The sequence below is a fragment of the Mobula hypostoma genome, chromosome 20 (assembly GCF_963921235.1).
Source record: "Mobula hypostoma chromosome 20, sMobHyp1.1, whole genome shotgun sequence".
Classification (NCBI taxonomy): domain Eukaryota; kingdom Metazoa; phylum Chordata; class Chondrichthyes; order Myliobatiformes; family Myliobatidae; genus Mobula; species Mobula hypostoma.
The window spans coordinates 38,706,450-38,720,432 of NC_086116.1; the positions used below are offsets into that span (position 1 = coordinate 38,706,450).

Here is a 13,983-nt window from a genome sequence, read left to right on the forward strand (position 1 = left end):
TGTGTGTGTGTGTGTGTGTGTGTGTTGCGTGTGTTGTTCTGAACATGGTGGATATGCTATGTTAGTGCCAGAATATATGGTGACGCTTGCACATGCTTAGATTGTGTTGGTTGTTAACATAAACAACACATTTCGCTGTACGCTTCAATGTATTTGTGATAAATAAATTCATCTGAATCTGTATCTTAAGTGGTGAAAATCAGTATATAACCTAAAGTTTCCACCTCGGGTATTCTGAGGATGCGACAATATTAGAGATAATGGTGCATGATTCATTCCTAGTTGGATGAAAACTTGCCACACAACAGTGTCTACCATGTTGCAGTCTTGTGTCCAAAACTCATTCCTTTAAGGTCAATGGAATCAGTCTTGATGGAGAAGAATGACTTACTGATGCTACTGTATTGTGTATCACTGTTAGCCAAGGGTTAACTTCTAGACGGGCAGCTATCCAGTGCGCTGCTAAGCCAAGAGCTTGGGTGGCCAGAAAAATTACACAGGCCACCTTGAACATGAGAGAAGCAACCTGGACAGTATTCAACCAAGATCAAAGAGGTGATCCTATCAATTATCCTTTTGTCCCCGAAGCTTTTCTGACCACAGCTTGGCTGCTGCTTCTGTCTGCTGTACGATGTTGATTTATTTTTCATCAAGGATGCTACATGTATTAGCTTTCAGTAAAGAGAGAAGATGCAACGCAAATTCAAGAGCTGTGAGATAACCTTGCAGCTCTATAAAACCCAGATTAGACCACTAGAATGTTGCATTCATTTCTGGGTGCCTCATGAGAGGAAGGATGTGGAAGGTTTCGAGAGGGCGTAGAGGAGATTTACCAGCATATTGCCTGGCATGTCTTATGAAGATAGGTTGAGCGAGCTCGGGCCTTTCTCTTTGGAGTGAAGGAAAATCAGAGGCAACTTGATAGAGAGGTACAAGATCATAAGAGGGTAAGATCAAGTGGATAGAGAAAGACCATTTCCCCAGGGTGAAAATAACTAAAATGAGGTCAAATTTTTGAGGTGACTGGAGGAAAGTCCAGGGAGGATATCAGCAGTAAGTCTTTTCCACAGAGAGTGGTGGTTGGGTGGAACATCCTGCCAGCAGTGAAGGTAGAGGCAGATACATTGGGGTCATTTAAGATAGGTACATGTATGACTGAAAAATGGAGACCTATGTAGGAGGTAAGAGTTAGATTGATCTTAGAGTAGGTTAAAATGTTGGCACAACATTGTGAGCCAAATGCCCTGTACTGTGCTATAATGTTCTATGTTCTACAGACATAACCAAAGGAACATGCTCCCGAAGTTAACAATGGGTGTAGTGGCTGGGCATCCAATTCAGTTTATCTTGTTGGAATATACTGCACATAAATGAGAGAAACAGCACAGTGCCTGTCCGTGTTTAACATGGACTCTGTGACATCACAGAGCCCATGCGAATCATCAATTACCCATTTAGTCCTTTTCATATTCTACTCACCTTACCCCAGATTCCACTACTCACTGGGGCAATTTACAGTGGTCAATTAACGTACCAACCTGCACGTCTTGGCATGTAGGAGGAAACTTGAACACCCAGAGAAAACCCAGGGGGTCACGGGGAATGTGCAAACAACGTCAAAGGCTAGGACGAAACCCCAGTCTCTGGCACTGTGAAACAGCAGCTGTGGCACAATGCAGCTGGTACTGAGAACGGGGGTAGGTAGTGCCTCTCTCAGGACCTCACCAACTTCACGATTTGGTCAGCGTTACAGCATGTGATCAGCACTCCTGAGACTGTTGTATGTGGATGGGCGGGGTATGAAATAAATAACAAGTCCTCAGTACTGGACTTATGATGATAAGCTGAGTGAGTTAGGCCTTTTCTCTTTGGAGCAAAGGAGGATGAGATACAACTGGATAAAGGTATAGAAAACGGTAAGAGGCATAGACAGAGTGGACAGCCAGAGACTTTTTCCAAGAGTCGAAATGACTGATAGGAGCGAGCATAATTTTGAGGTGATTGGAAGGGAGTATAGGGAGGATATCCGAAGCAATCCTTTACACAGAGTGGTGGGTGTGTGGAATGCCCTGCCAGAGGGGGTGTGTGGACACAGATATATTGGAATTTTTAAAACTCTTAGATAGGCACATGGATGATAGAAAAATGGAGGGATATGTAGGAGGGAAGAGTGAGATTTATCTTAGAGTGGGTTGCGCTCGGACTGACTGTGGGATTTTAAGATTCAAGGTCCAAGTCTCCAGTTTATTTGTCTCATTTACATCAAGACATACAGCGAAGTGCACAATTTGTGTTTAACAGCCAACACACCCGAAGGTGTGCTGAGGGCAGCCCACAAGTGCTGCCACTCGCACTGGCACCAACACAGTGTGCCCACAATGCTCAGCTGAACAACACAAACGAGAACAAGCAACGGGCAACAGCAAAGACAAGCCCTGTTCCACCCTCCTTTGATCCTTCACCTCTGATTGGCTGGGTAAGGAGTCAATCAGAAGCTGAACGCGAAAGCCGGCTGGGCACTCCGCGCACCCTGTGCAGAAGCACAAGCCAGTTGCACTGTTCCTGCCAGTGACACTGCAGGCCAGCTTTTTGAGTGGCACATCAAGTTCATGACCCAGTGTAACAGAACCCCGGTCACCTGCTCTGACAGTAAGTCACTGGAATCTCGCTCTTGAAGGGAAGCCATGAATTCCATTTTTATTTTGGGCTCTGCCGAATTCTCCTGATGGGAGTCATTCTTAGCATTCTGAGCATATACTTGCCTGGAAAGCAGCTTCAGTGAAGTAGCACGATGTTGCCTGAATAGCTGTGGTGTTATTAGCACCCATGATAGGATATACATTTTATCCGGCACGTCCAAATCTCAGAGGATAGCCTTTCCAGGAGGAACGATGCACTGGTTATTCAGTAAGGGAGGGGATGGGGTTTAGTTGGCGGGTGGAGGTTAGCGAGGACAATAGTTTGGAGATGTATTAAAAAGCAAAGAGATATTAAAAATAGCACGGGTGTCAAGGTAGCATAACGGTTACAGTGCCAGTGGTCAGAAGATTGGGGCTCAACTTCTGTTACTGTCTGTAAAGTTTGTACGTTCTCCCCGGCTCCCTCCCAGTGTTCTCATTTCCTCCCACGTTCCAAAAGACATACGGGTTAGGGTTAGTGAGTTGTGGGTATGTTAGGTTGGAGCCAGAAGCACTTAGGGGCTGCCCCAGCACATTGTCGGGCTGTGTTGATCGCTGACACGAACGACGCATTTCGCTGTACAGTTCGATGCACACGTGACAAATAAAGCTAACATTCCTTACGATCTTTATCTTTACGAATGAAAAGACAGCTGACAGTGAGGGGAGGGGGTTTACAACAAATCTAACTCAGAACTAATTTTAACTTCTGACTAAGATACGTAACTATTTACGAACTAACCACCTGCTGGAGGAACTCAAAGGGTCAAGCATCATCTGTGGGAAGAAAGAATTTGTAGACATTTCGGGTCAAAACCCTGCATCAGGACAGAATCCATTTCCTCCCACAGGTGCTGCTGAACCTGTTCCTCCAACAAGTTCTCTGTTGCTCCAGTTCCCAGTATCTACAATCTCTTGTGTTTCCATGTGTTAATAACACTAAAGGGATGAGATGGAATGGTCAATCCCCATTCCAGAGACTGCAGCTCCTAGTCCTGGTTGCACGAGTTAAAGGGACATTTAAAAAAGGGCCCATTCTGGGCCTTGCAGTTAAAGGTCTGACCGCACCTCCCAAAGATCAACCGGGGAGCTCCAGCCAACATTTACCACCCCCCACCCCCCCATGCCTGAAGCAGCTTCCTTTAACTGATTGTTCTGTGTAAAGTGCTGGCTATTTCCTGTCGTAAACTCACAACTGTACCTCAAAAAAAACTTCACTGGCAGCGGGTGGAGATGAGACGATTATGCTGCCAGAGGAAGTGGTGGAGGCGGGTGCTATTACAACAGTTTAAAAGACATTTAGACGCTGTGTGAATAGGAAAGGCTTGGAGTGATACAGGCCAAACATGGGGAAATGGAATGCACAAGAGATTCTGCAGATGTTGGAAATCCAGAGCAACACACAAAATGCTGATGGAACTCAGCAGATCAGGAGGGAAGCAAACAGTTTATGTTTGTGGCCACCACTGATGAAGGGTCAACTGCTTATTCCCCTCCATAGATGCTGTATGACCATGGAGAAATGGAAGAAGCTTAGGCAGACTACTTGGTCAGCATGAACACTAGGCTGAAAAACCTGTTTCCATCCAGAATTACTCAATAATAGCTGAAGGTCATGAAAGCTGTTAGTTAAGCAGAGTGCTGTAGCACTCCCAGCAAACCCCGAGGCTAACTTATAAACATGAGCGTCAGCAAGTCGAGAAAATGGATCACACAACCCCTAAAACTGCCCCCCTACTCAATGAGACAAAGGCTCTTAAGACTGTCATCTCGTCTTTCCCATTGTCAAAAAGATTGCTCTCTCAAAATTAAAAACACTGACTCTGCCTCACAACTCACAAGTTAGAGGAAATTCCAAAGTTTTACAATCCTCCCAAGAGGAAACTCCCCCTCAGTATTAAATGGTTGTCACTGTATCCCAAGATTACAGTCGCCTGGTTTTTGATTTCCTCATCGGTGGAAACACCCTGATGGATTTCACCTTATCATGTTCCCTCATAATCTCACGTGCATCAGTGAGGTCTCCCTTATAAACTCAAGATCTTAAGTTAATCTTTCTTTGTAGATCAGTTTCTTCATGCCAAAAAACAATCCGGTGAACCTTTCTCAATGTTGCTTTGGACGCAGTGTAGTTAACCTATGTAGTACTGTGAGTGATCTAACCAAAGATCCCTGCAGTTAGAGCAAGCAATGCTGCCTTTGCGTTCCATCCGCTTTGTCATTAACTATTCCAACAACTTCCTAATGCTGAAACCTGGTGTTTAACTTAACCTTGTACAGGATTACATATTCCAGAGGGGGAAATTCTAAACTTTTCACAAGCCCCACATACTGGCAAAGAATTCTGCTGACTGCTGATTTTGCAAAAAAAAAATGCTAGTCAATTCAACCATGCAATTTTCAAAGTTCTATTTTGGATTTCAGATTATCAAAGTACATATTGTCACCATACACTATCCTGAGATTCATTTTTTATAGGCATCCACAGGAGAGAGAGAGAGAGAGAGAAGTACAATAGTATCAATGAAAAACTACACACAAATGACTGACAAATGTGCAAAAGAAGACAAATTTAACCCATCACATGCTTTGGAAGTGCTCCACCATCTACAGTCCCAAGCATGATTGTGAAAGGAGGAGAGTTGAGCATGGGGCTAGCGACTCCATTCCTTAAAAAGCCAGAGCTACAGAAACACCAAAAGACATTCCAAACATCTCATCGGTGGGAGAGGAAAGTTATTCGAATATGGGCTACACCTGGCGACAATTTGAAAGCCTGGCCCAGGAGGGAGGGCTCTGGCAAGCTGCTGTCAGCGGATTATGCCCCAGTTGGGTTGACGGACTTAATTAAGTATGCTGTAAAAGGTCATGGCAGGCAGATCTGCCAGATGCCTAGCATTTCAAAGGTCAAGTGGGGAAGCACAGTCAAACTAGGCACAGGGCTGGAAGGGTTATCCCAGCTGGCAAAATAAGCGAACTTGTTAAAAACCAGGCTCCATACCTTTGCTCTGCGGAGGGTTCTGGCTACGGTCTCGGAGGACGTTGATCTGGTACACTGTTCCGTACGGCTCAAACAGTTCCTTTAGCTCTTTCTCTGACCAAGATCGCGGGATCTGGCCTACGAACATCTTAATGGCATCTGGGTCTGGCTGGTCCGAGTGATCTATTGCACCATTCATCTTGCTATTTGTACCGTTACTGTTTCAAACATAACAGAGAAACATTAGGTTAGACACACTGTGAGACGGGAACCCAATCATCACTTTAGGAAAATAACTGAAGTATTGATTTCCTCACTAAATATCATTTCAGTACAGGTTACTCCTAATATAACAGCACCATTGTTTAAATGAATCCAGCAACTCTACTGGAAGAGTCTTCCAAACGCTCACTTCCTGGTCCCTTGTGCAAATCCCCGGCTGGTGAGTGGATCTGGTGCCAGGGACGTGGAACAGGGCAGCTGCTTGAGAGGGAATGCATGCCAACTCTGGTGCCCTCACAACTTCTGCCCACTAGGCCCAAAGGCAACTCACCACATGATGCATTGAGAGACATTTAGGGGTCAGTGGAGGCAGTGAAAATACAATTATTACCTATATTAGACAGTGTAAATTAGGGAAAGCACTGCACAATTAAAAATTAATAAGTATCCTTACTGCTGCAGAGTCAGGGTTGCTGGACTTTAAGGACAAGGCAAAGCTTGATCAATGTCAAGGAGGGTAAGGTGATATGACAGGAGATGCCGAGAACCCGTATCCAATGACTTAATCAAGATGGATAAGCAAATTGTTTCGATTCTACATGGAAATTGTAATAGCAAGCACACAGTCTGATCCTATTTTTATAAAATTCAGATTCCTGGTATTTCAGATTTTGTTCCTCTCTCATTTTGAGAGGGCTGAGCTTGGTTCTTCCTTTTGCAAGTTATTTTTTCCGTTGTGCTAGGTCATCCTGTGACTTGTGCTCTGTCCAACCACAAGGCCTTGCGGTTAAACCACTTCTTCCCTTTCCACATGAATGCTAAACTGATAAGCAGACACACCAAACTGAATAGCAGCCCAGACACCACTTGGTTTGCAGTTTAAACAAAGTTTCACACCATCTTGGTCAGTTAGCCACCGTAAATCGTCTCCAGTGGAGGTGGATGCTAGGTCAATCGGGGTGGACTTGATGGGTATGGAAGTTGTCATAGTCATACAGCCATATAACCATCATTACTACAATTAGGAAAGAGGAACAGGAGCCTGAAGACACACCGTCTCAATGATGTAGCAATAGCTTCTTTTCCTCCCCCGTCAGATTTCTGAACGGTCCATAAACACTACCTCACTATTTTATTCTCTTTTTGATTTTTAAAGTATATTCCTCATTGTAACCAATGATATATTTTTTAAATGTATTGCATTGTGCTGCTGCTGCAAAACCTCAAACTTCATGGCATACAGTATGACAGCGACTATAAACCTGAAGCTGATTCTGATAATTTTACTCTGTTGTCAAAGGAGTTGCGACAAGGGAACAGAACTGGCTGACAGAAGAATGAGACAGGAGATATAACAGAGCAATGTTAATCCCTGCTGCTGAAGTGGGGGAATTGAAACTTCCTTTCAACTCTTAACCTTCGCTCTGCTGGAAGGCAATAAGTGGGGAAAAAATTGATGTGGGAAGCAAAAATAGAGGAGTCTGATTAGAATCCAACAGTATCATAATGATCACAGTGTGGAAACTATTCATTTAAACCCAACAAGTGCAGGCTGAGTCTGTGCTAAGGCAGGCAATTGCAACGTTAGCATTCATTTTGAGAGGACTAGAACAAAAAACTAAGGATGTAATGCTGAGGTTTTATAATGGCATTAGTCAAGCTGCACTTGAAGTATTGTGAGCAGTTTGGGGCCCCTTATCAAAGAAAGGATATGCTGGCATTGGAGAGAGTCCATGTGAGGAAATGAATGAGTTAACAGAGGAAAAGTGATGGGTCTATATTTATTTTATTTTATTTATTTATTTAGAGATTTAGTATGGAACAGGCCCTTCTGACCAATGAGCTAAACCGCCCAGAAACCCAAGCCTAATCACAGGACAAGTTACAATGGCCAATGAACTTAGTAACTGATAAGTCTTTGAACTGTGGGAGGAAACCGGAGCACCCGGAGAAAACCCACACATTTACAGAGGACGCTGGAATTGAACTCTGAAGTAAGAGCTGTAATCACGTCATAGATTTGCTGGAGTTTAGAATAAGAGGGGATCTCATTGAAACCTATTGAATACCAAAGGCCTCAATAGGACGGATGTGGAGAGGATGTTTCCAATAGTGGCAGATTATAGGATCTGAGGGAGCAGCCTCAGAATTGAAGGACGTCTAGAACAGAGATGAGCAGGAATTTCTTTCGTGAGAGGGTGGCGAATCTATGGAATTCATTGCCCCAGAAAGATTTGGAGGCCTAGTCATTGGGTATATTTAAAGTGGAGGTCGATAGGTTCTTGATTAGTAGAGCATCGAAGGTTATGGGGGGAGTCAAGAGAGTGGGCATGAGAAGGAAAATAAATCAGCCACGATCAAATAGCAGAGCATTCTCGATGGGCTGAATGGCCTAATGCAGCTCCTATGTCTTATGGTGTCATCCACCCAGGACACAAAATCAATAAGGGTGGCTGTTGTACCTTAGTATTACAGTCACCTCGAAACACAAACAAAGCAGAAGAGTTTACTTATAGAGAGATAGAATTGTAAAGTAGATACGTTATGTCAAACTCATATCTAACCTTGGTTGGATCATATGTAGATTACTGCGTATATTCCTAGTCATTGTGCATGGAATCTTTACAATGTGGATCTTACTAGCACAGCAGGGGGCTGCGTCGAATAACAGGTACCATTAAGGGGAGGCTGGACAACCACTGTAGGGAAAGGGGACAAGAGAGTTATGCTGCTAGATTTAGGTGTGGAAAAAGGATGTTTGAGTGAATCACTATTAAGGAAAGGTTAGGCCAGAGGAGTAGTTAGCATAATGCTATTACAGCTCACCGTAAGATCGGTGCTCAATTCCTGCTGCTGTCTATAGGGAGTCCACATATTCTTCCCAAGTTGGGATGGGTTTCCTCCGGGTGCTCAGGTTTCCTCCCACATTCCAAAGACATACAGCTAGGATTACTGAGTTGTGGGCCTGTTATGTTGGTGCCGGAAGTGTAGCGACACTTGCAGGCTGTCCCAGCACAATCCTGGCTGACTTGAGTTGACGCAAAAAACGCATTTCACTGTGTTTCGATGTACAGTACGTGCTTCAAATAGTGCTAATTTTTTCATCTTTCTTTTTCCGTGCTATATATCTGACTCGCTCACAATAAACATCAGGATCATTCTGCAGTTGCTGTCGAACCTGATGGCTGCATTGTAGCCAATTAATATGGGCAGGTTTATACAGTCAACGATAAGAACATCGCAAATATAATCAGAAGCAGCGGACAAGTGCACATGAATTCAAATGATACCATCTTTTGCTGGCATTCACAAAAGTAGAAAACCATCACTCTGAACTCTGGGCTCATCCAGAGTTTTTGAGTACACAAGGACACATTGTCAGCTTGGTGAGATTGCAAATTTTTCTTTCTCTATTTATCCCGTTTCAAATTTCTGCAGAACTATAGTGCATTTGAACATTTAATCGCCTATCTCTACAATAAAGCGCTCTGCTTAAAAGTCTTCAGTGGATATTCATTTGGGTTTAATTGCATAGTTATTAATTTGATTACACCCAACACCGTCTTGTATTGTATGAGGTGACAGCTGTGCAAGAAAGCCATTGGCTGCTCACAATTTCAGGCACGTCTGTCAGCTGGCAGCTCAGGCACGTCCCTTCCTATGTGTCGCCTAAACAAAGGGGCAACTTGGCTCCTGCCAGCTGTACCAGAAGGCAAGAGCTCAGGTTTTCCCTTCTAATGATCCCTTCTGATATTTTTGATCCATTGTACAGTTCCCTGTTCAATAGAACATGAAACAAACATGCATTTGAGTGAAAAGTTAGTGGCGTGGCTGGGTACAAGAGCCAATAAAAAGCATTCCATTCATCTGGCAGCTTTAACTGCACAAAAGCCCCAAGAGGGTCAGAAAAAGCTGCAGAGGGATGAGAAAATCTGCAGGTGCTGGAAATCCAGGCAACACACACAAAATACTGGCGGAACTCAGCAGGCTGGGAAGTGTCTATGGAAAAGAGTAAATGGTTACGTTCTGGCCCTCAGGGTCTCCACCCAATATGTTGACAGTTTACTCTTTTCCATAGATGCTGCCTGGCCTGCTGAGTTCCTCCAGCATTCTGTGTGTGAAAGTTGCAGACTCAGTCAACTCCATCACGGGCACTGGCCTCCACAACATTGAGGACATCTTCAAAAGGTGATGGACTTTGGGTAACTAAGAGTTTTATCGGACTGGAACAGAAAGAGAAAATGCTAAAACACTCAGCAGGTCACCTATGGAGTGAGAAAAATGCCAGGATTTTCTGATTTTACCAGATTTCCTGCATCAGGGCTTTTTGCTCACGGAACATGCATATGCACAACTGAGTTTCTAAAATCATAAGAACACAAAAAAACACTTGAAGTGGGTTTTTCACCATTGAACTTTCTGGCCAATCCCTTACCTTGTCCACTTTCCCACTTCATTCAAATTGCCATTTTGTCCGTGAATGTACTGATGTCAGGTTTGAACATACTGTATGTAACAGTATAGAGTCCATAGCTACAGCACAGCCCTATGATGTCCTGATAACCTAATGAAGTAACTTTATACTACATGATGCACCTCTGTCTGTGGGACACACACAGCAACTCCAATAGACACTGCGTAGCTTTAACTTGGGGAAAAATATCCCAGGATAATAAAGAGAGTGTTTCTTAACAAAAAAGGTACAACCTCACCACATTCAGACCCACTTAATATGGAGCTGAGCTTCTCTGGGATAGTCACTAATCAAAGAGAACTCCCCCTTGAGTTAAGGCAACTTTAAAAAAAATATATAAGGATTATGAAATAAGTATGAAATTGAATTTCATAATAACATATAGAAAATACGTAAGTAGACTACAAACTCACTATGAGATATTTTTAATCATTTCTATCACTAATTAACTATATTATATTTTTGCATTTATTTTCTATCAAGTAGGTTTATTTAGCATTCATCCTAATACTGTTTAGCTCCCCACTGCGTCGATCAAGATGCCAGGTATAGCATTCTCATGAAATCATGTCTGCAGTCAATTGCTCTATGTCACAGCACAACACACACACACACTGATAACCAAAGTCTGCAAATAGCATTGTGTTATTCAGTGGGTATGGTCCAAGACAACAGTTCAGTTGTCACAAGTTCAAATGCCTCTGCCTGATGAATTAAGAAACCTGCAAATTACAATAAGGCAAATATGTTTTTGCAAATTATAGATGGTTCTAAAACAGATTGGCTTAGAATCAGTGAAAAGGTTCATGCGATAGGAGGCTATTCAACCCATCATATCCATGCCAGTCAGAAAACAGCTGCCCAGTTTAACCCCACTTTCCAATGCTGACTTATACAGCTCTGCAGGTTACTGTCGAAATGTGACAAGGGAGTCTGCTGTTACAACCCTGGCAAGCAGCAAGTTTCACCCAGTGTGTGGAAGACAAGATCGTCAACTCCACTACTTAGTAAGTCTAAGGCCTCTGGTCCTGATCCCACGGTAAAGGAAGATGTGTCCTTTGTACTAACTCTGTTTTGATCCCTTATATTTTATTCACCTTAATTAATTCTCCCCCCACCTCCTTTCTTGAAGCAAACGATCTTAAGCCAATCCATCCTTAACCAGAGCCACTCATCAGGAGGTGCAAGAGTCTGAAGGCACACACTCAACAATTCAGAAATGGCTTCTTTCCCTCTGCCATCAGATTTCTGAAACACCAGTGAACACATGCACACTAAATTATTAGTCCTGATGACAGTTTTCAGCCCAAAATGTCAACTGTTTATTCCTCTCCATAAATGCAGACTTGCTGAGTTCCTCCAGTATTTTGTGTGTGTTGCTCAAGATTTTATCTACAGAATCTCTGTTTATATCATATTATTTTTGCATTATTTGTCATTGCACTGCACCACTGCTGTAAAACAACTAATTTCATGTCATCCATATATATCACAATATATCTAATTCTGATCTAACCTCTTCCCTATTTCAGCAATATCCTTGTTTATCTCCTTTGCTTCATCTTCAATTAAATCACATCATTCATGTATCATAATCACCAACACACTTAATCCACTGTGTCTCCTATTCCTTTCCCTTATCTGGTTCACTTTTCACCTTCCTTATCACATTCCAGCCCCAAGAAGATGATCAGTGAAGATTATAAAGAACTTCAGGTAGAGGGTGGTGCCTTCATCTCCTCCCTCCAACCAATCATGACCTACCTCTTCTGGTTCCACTGTCAACTCCTGTCTCACCTCTCACTAGTTACCTTTTTATAAAGACTGTCTCTCCTCTGTACTCTCTGTTCTGCAGTAGGGTCTTGGCCTGAAACATTGATTTTTCTTCTCCCTCTTAAGATGCTACCTGATCTGCTGAGTTCCTCCAGAAGTTTGATATCTGCGATATATCATTCCTGTAAAGTGATGACTAGAACTATATAGAGTGGCCTGACCAGTGTTGTATTAGGTTTCAGCATCTCTCTTCTGTAAAAGTACTCCATACCTATCGATAACTGGGAAGAACTTGGTCATCAGGTGTGAAGTGCTTCTCCAGTTGCTGTGCAGGTTTGGCCTATTCCTTGCTCCCCCAATCTGGGAATCACCTGAGCAGTCTTCAGGTTCATATGGGGATCCAAGATGGAGTAGGTCAGATGGGTCACAATGCACAAGCCCCTGAACAACAGAGGGAAGAACAGGAGAGTGGTAGACTTTGGGGGAAGGAGGGTGTGGGTGGAGAAATGTAGAGAGAATGAAATCGGATTACAGTAGGATTAGGGTTAAGGTAGATCATGGAAATTTGGAGGGCTAAAAGGGTCTGTTTCCGTGATCTAAGCTGGAATCTGGAACCCAGTGAGAGGTAGGTACGTCCTTAACATTTAAGTGCTATCATGAGCACTTGAATTGGCAAGTCTAAGGACCACGTACTGGTAAATGAGATTAGAATAGATGAGCACCTAAGGCCAACATGAACACAGTGGGCTGAAGGGCTGGTTTCTCTGCTGTATGATACAATGAATCTAATATAGGCCAGATTAACCAAGGGTATCAAATTCCCTGCTCAAAAAGACAACAGTGAAAATGACTTATCTTTTAAACGATACAACACCTCACGGTCACAATCACTCATGCCAGCGTCTTCTTCCAAATGTGTTTAATTAACACAAGTTAAATTCCTTAGCTGCCCCTGTGGGATTCAAATGCATGGCTCTGGACCAACTGTCCAATCCTCTAAATACGGTGTAATCCCTATTCAAAGGTGGAACACAAATAGTGGTAAATTGATTTCCCTCCACTATTTGTTTGAACCACTCGGCCTTTCCGATAATGCATCCTTCTCACAATGTATAATGCATTCCTCATTTTGCTATTCAAACTACATTAGCTCACAATTGGGTATAATGAACTTATATTTGCACATGCCTGCCTGTTCTACTAAACCATATTCTGTACTCTTCTTAATACATCCACAATCCCCTGCTTTTGTGCATTTCTACAGGGTTTTTTTTCAGCATTGATGACTGGTTTCCCATTATTCTTTCACCTTCAAATGTGAATAATTGCATTTGTAAAATTGTGCATTTACCACATCCATGCATCAGAGTAAAGTAGAATGACATCCCTTAAAAACAGAGATGAGGAGGAATTTCTCTAATCAGAGGGTGGCGGAATTTGGAGGCCAATTCATTGGGTATGCTTAAAACGGATGTTGACAGGTACTGATTAGTAAGGACATCAAAGTTTACAGGAGATGGCAAGAGAAGTGTTGGGTGAATATAAATCAGCCAAGATTGAATAGCAGAGCAGACTCAATGGGCCAAATGCTCTAATTTGCCTCCTCTGTCTAATGGTCATATAGTCTGTTGCTCATTGCTTTCGTCCTTGATTTTGATAGGATGGGAGTGCAATCATTAAGGACTTACATGCAGGATGTGCCTTCTTCTCATTACTACACCAGGGAAGTGCAGGAACTTGAAGAGGCACACTCAGTGTCTTATGAGCAGCTTTTTCCTCTCTGCCATCAGCTGTCTGAACATTTGTGAACCCTTGAACCTATTCCTGTTTCACACTTTAATTGTAACTTATTCTTT

At 43.0% G+C, this 13,983-nt stretch overlaps 1 protein-coding gene across 26 annotated transcripts in view; it reads right to left on the reverse strand.

Annotated features, from left to right (window-relative positions):
• Positions 1 to 13,983, reverse strand: part of celf2 (cugbp, Elav-like family member 2) — a 1,121,102-nt gene that overhangs the window by 247,418 nt on the left and 859,701 nt on the right. For all 26 annotated transcript variants that reach the window (XM_063072708.1, XM_063072701.1, XM_063072709.1 and 23 more), the window contains one exon: positions 5,680 to 5,876. In XM_063072708.1, coding sequence (XP_062928778.1) covers positions 5,680 to 5,857 — 178 coding nt within the window. In that variant the 5' untranslated portion in view covers positions 5,858 to 5,876. The remainder of the gene's footprint in view (positions 1 to 5,679; positions 5,877 to 13,983) is intronic.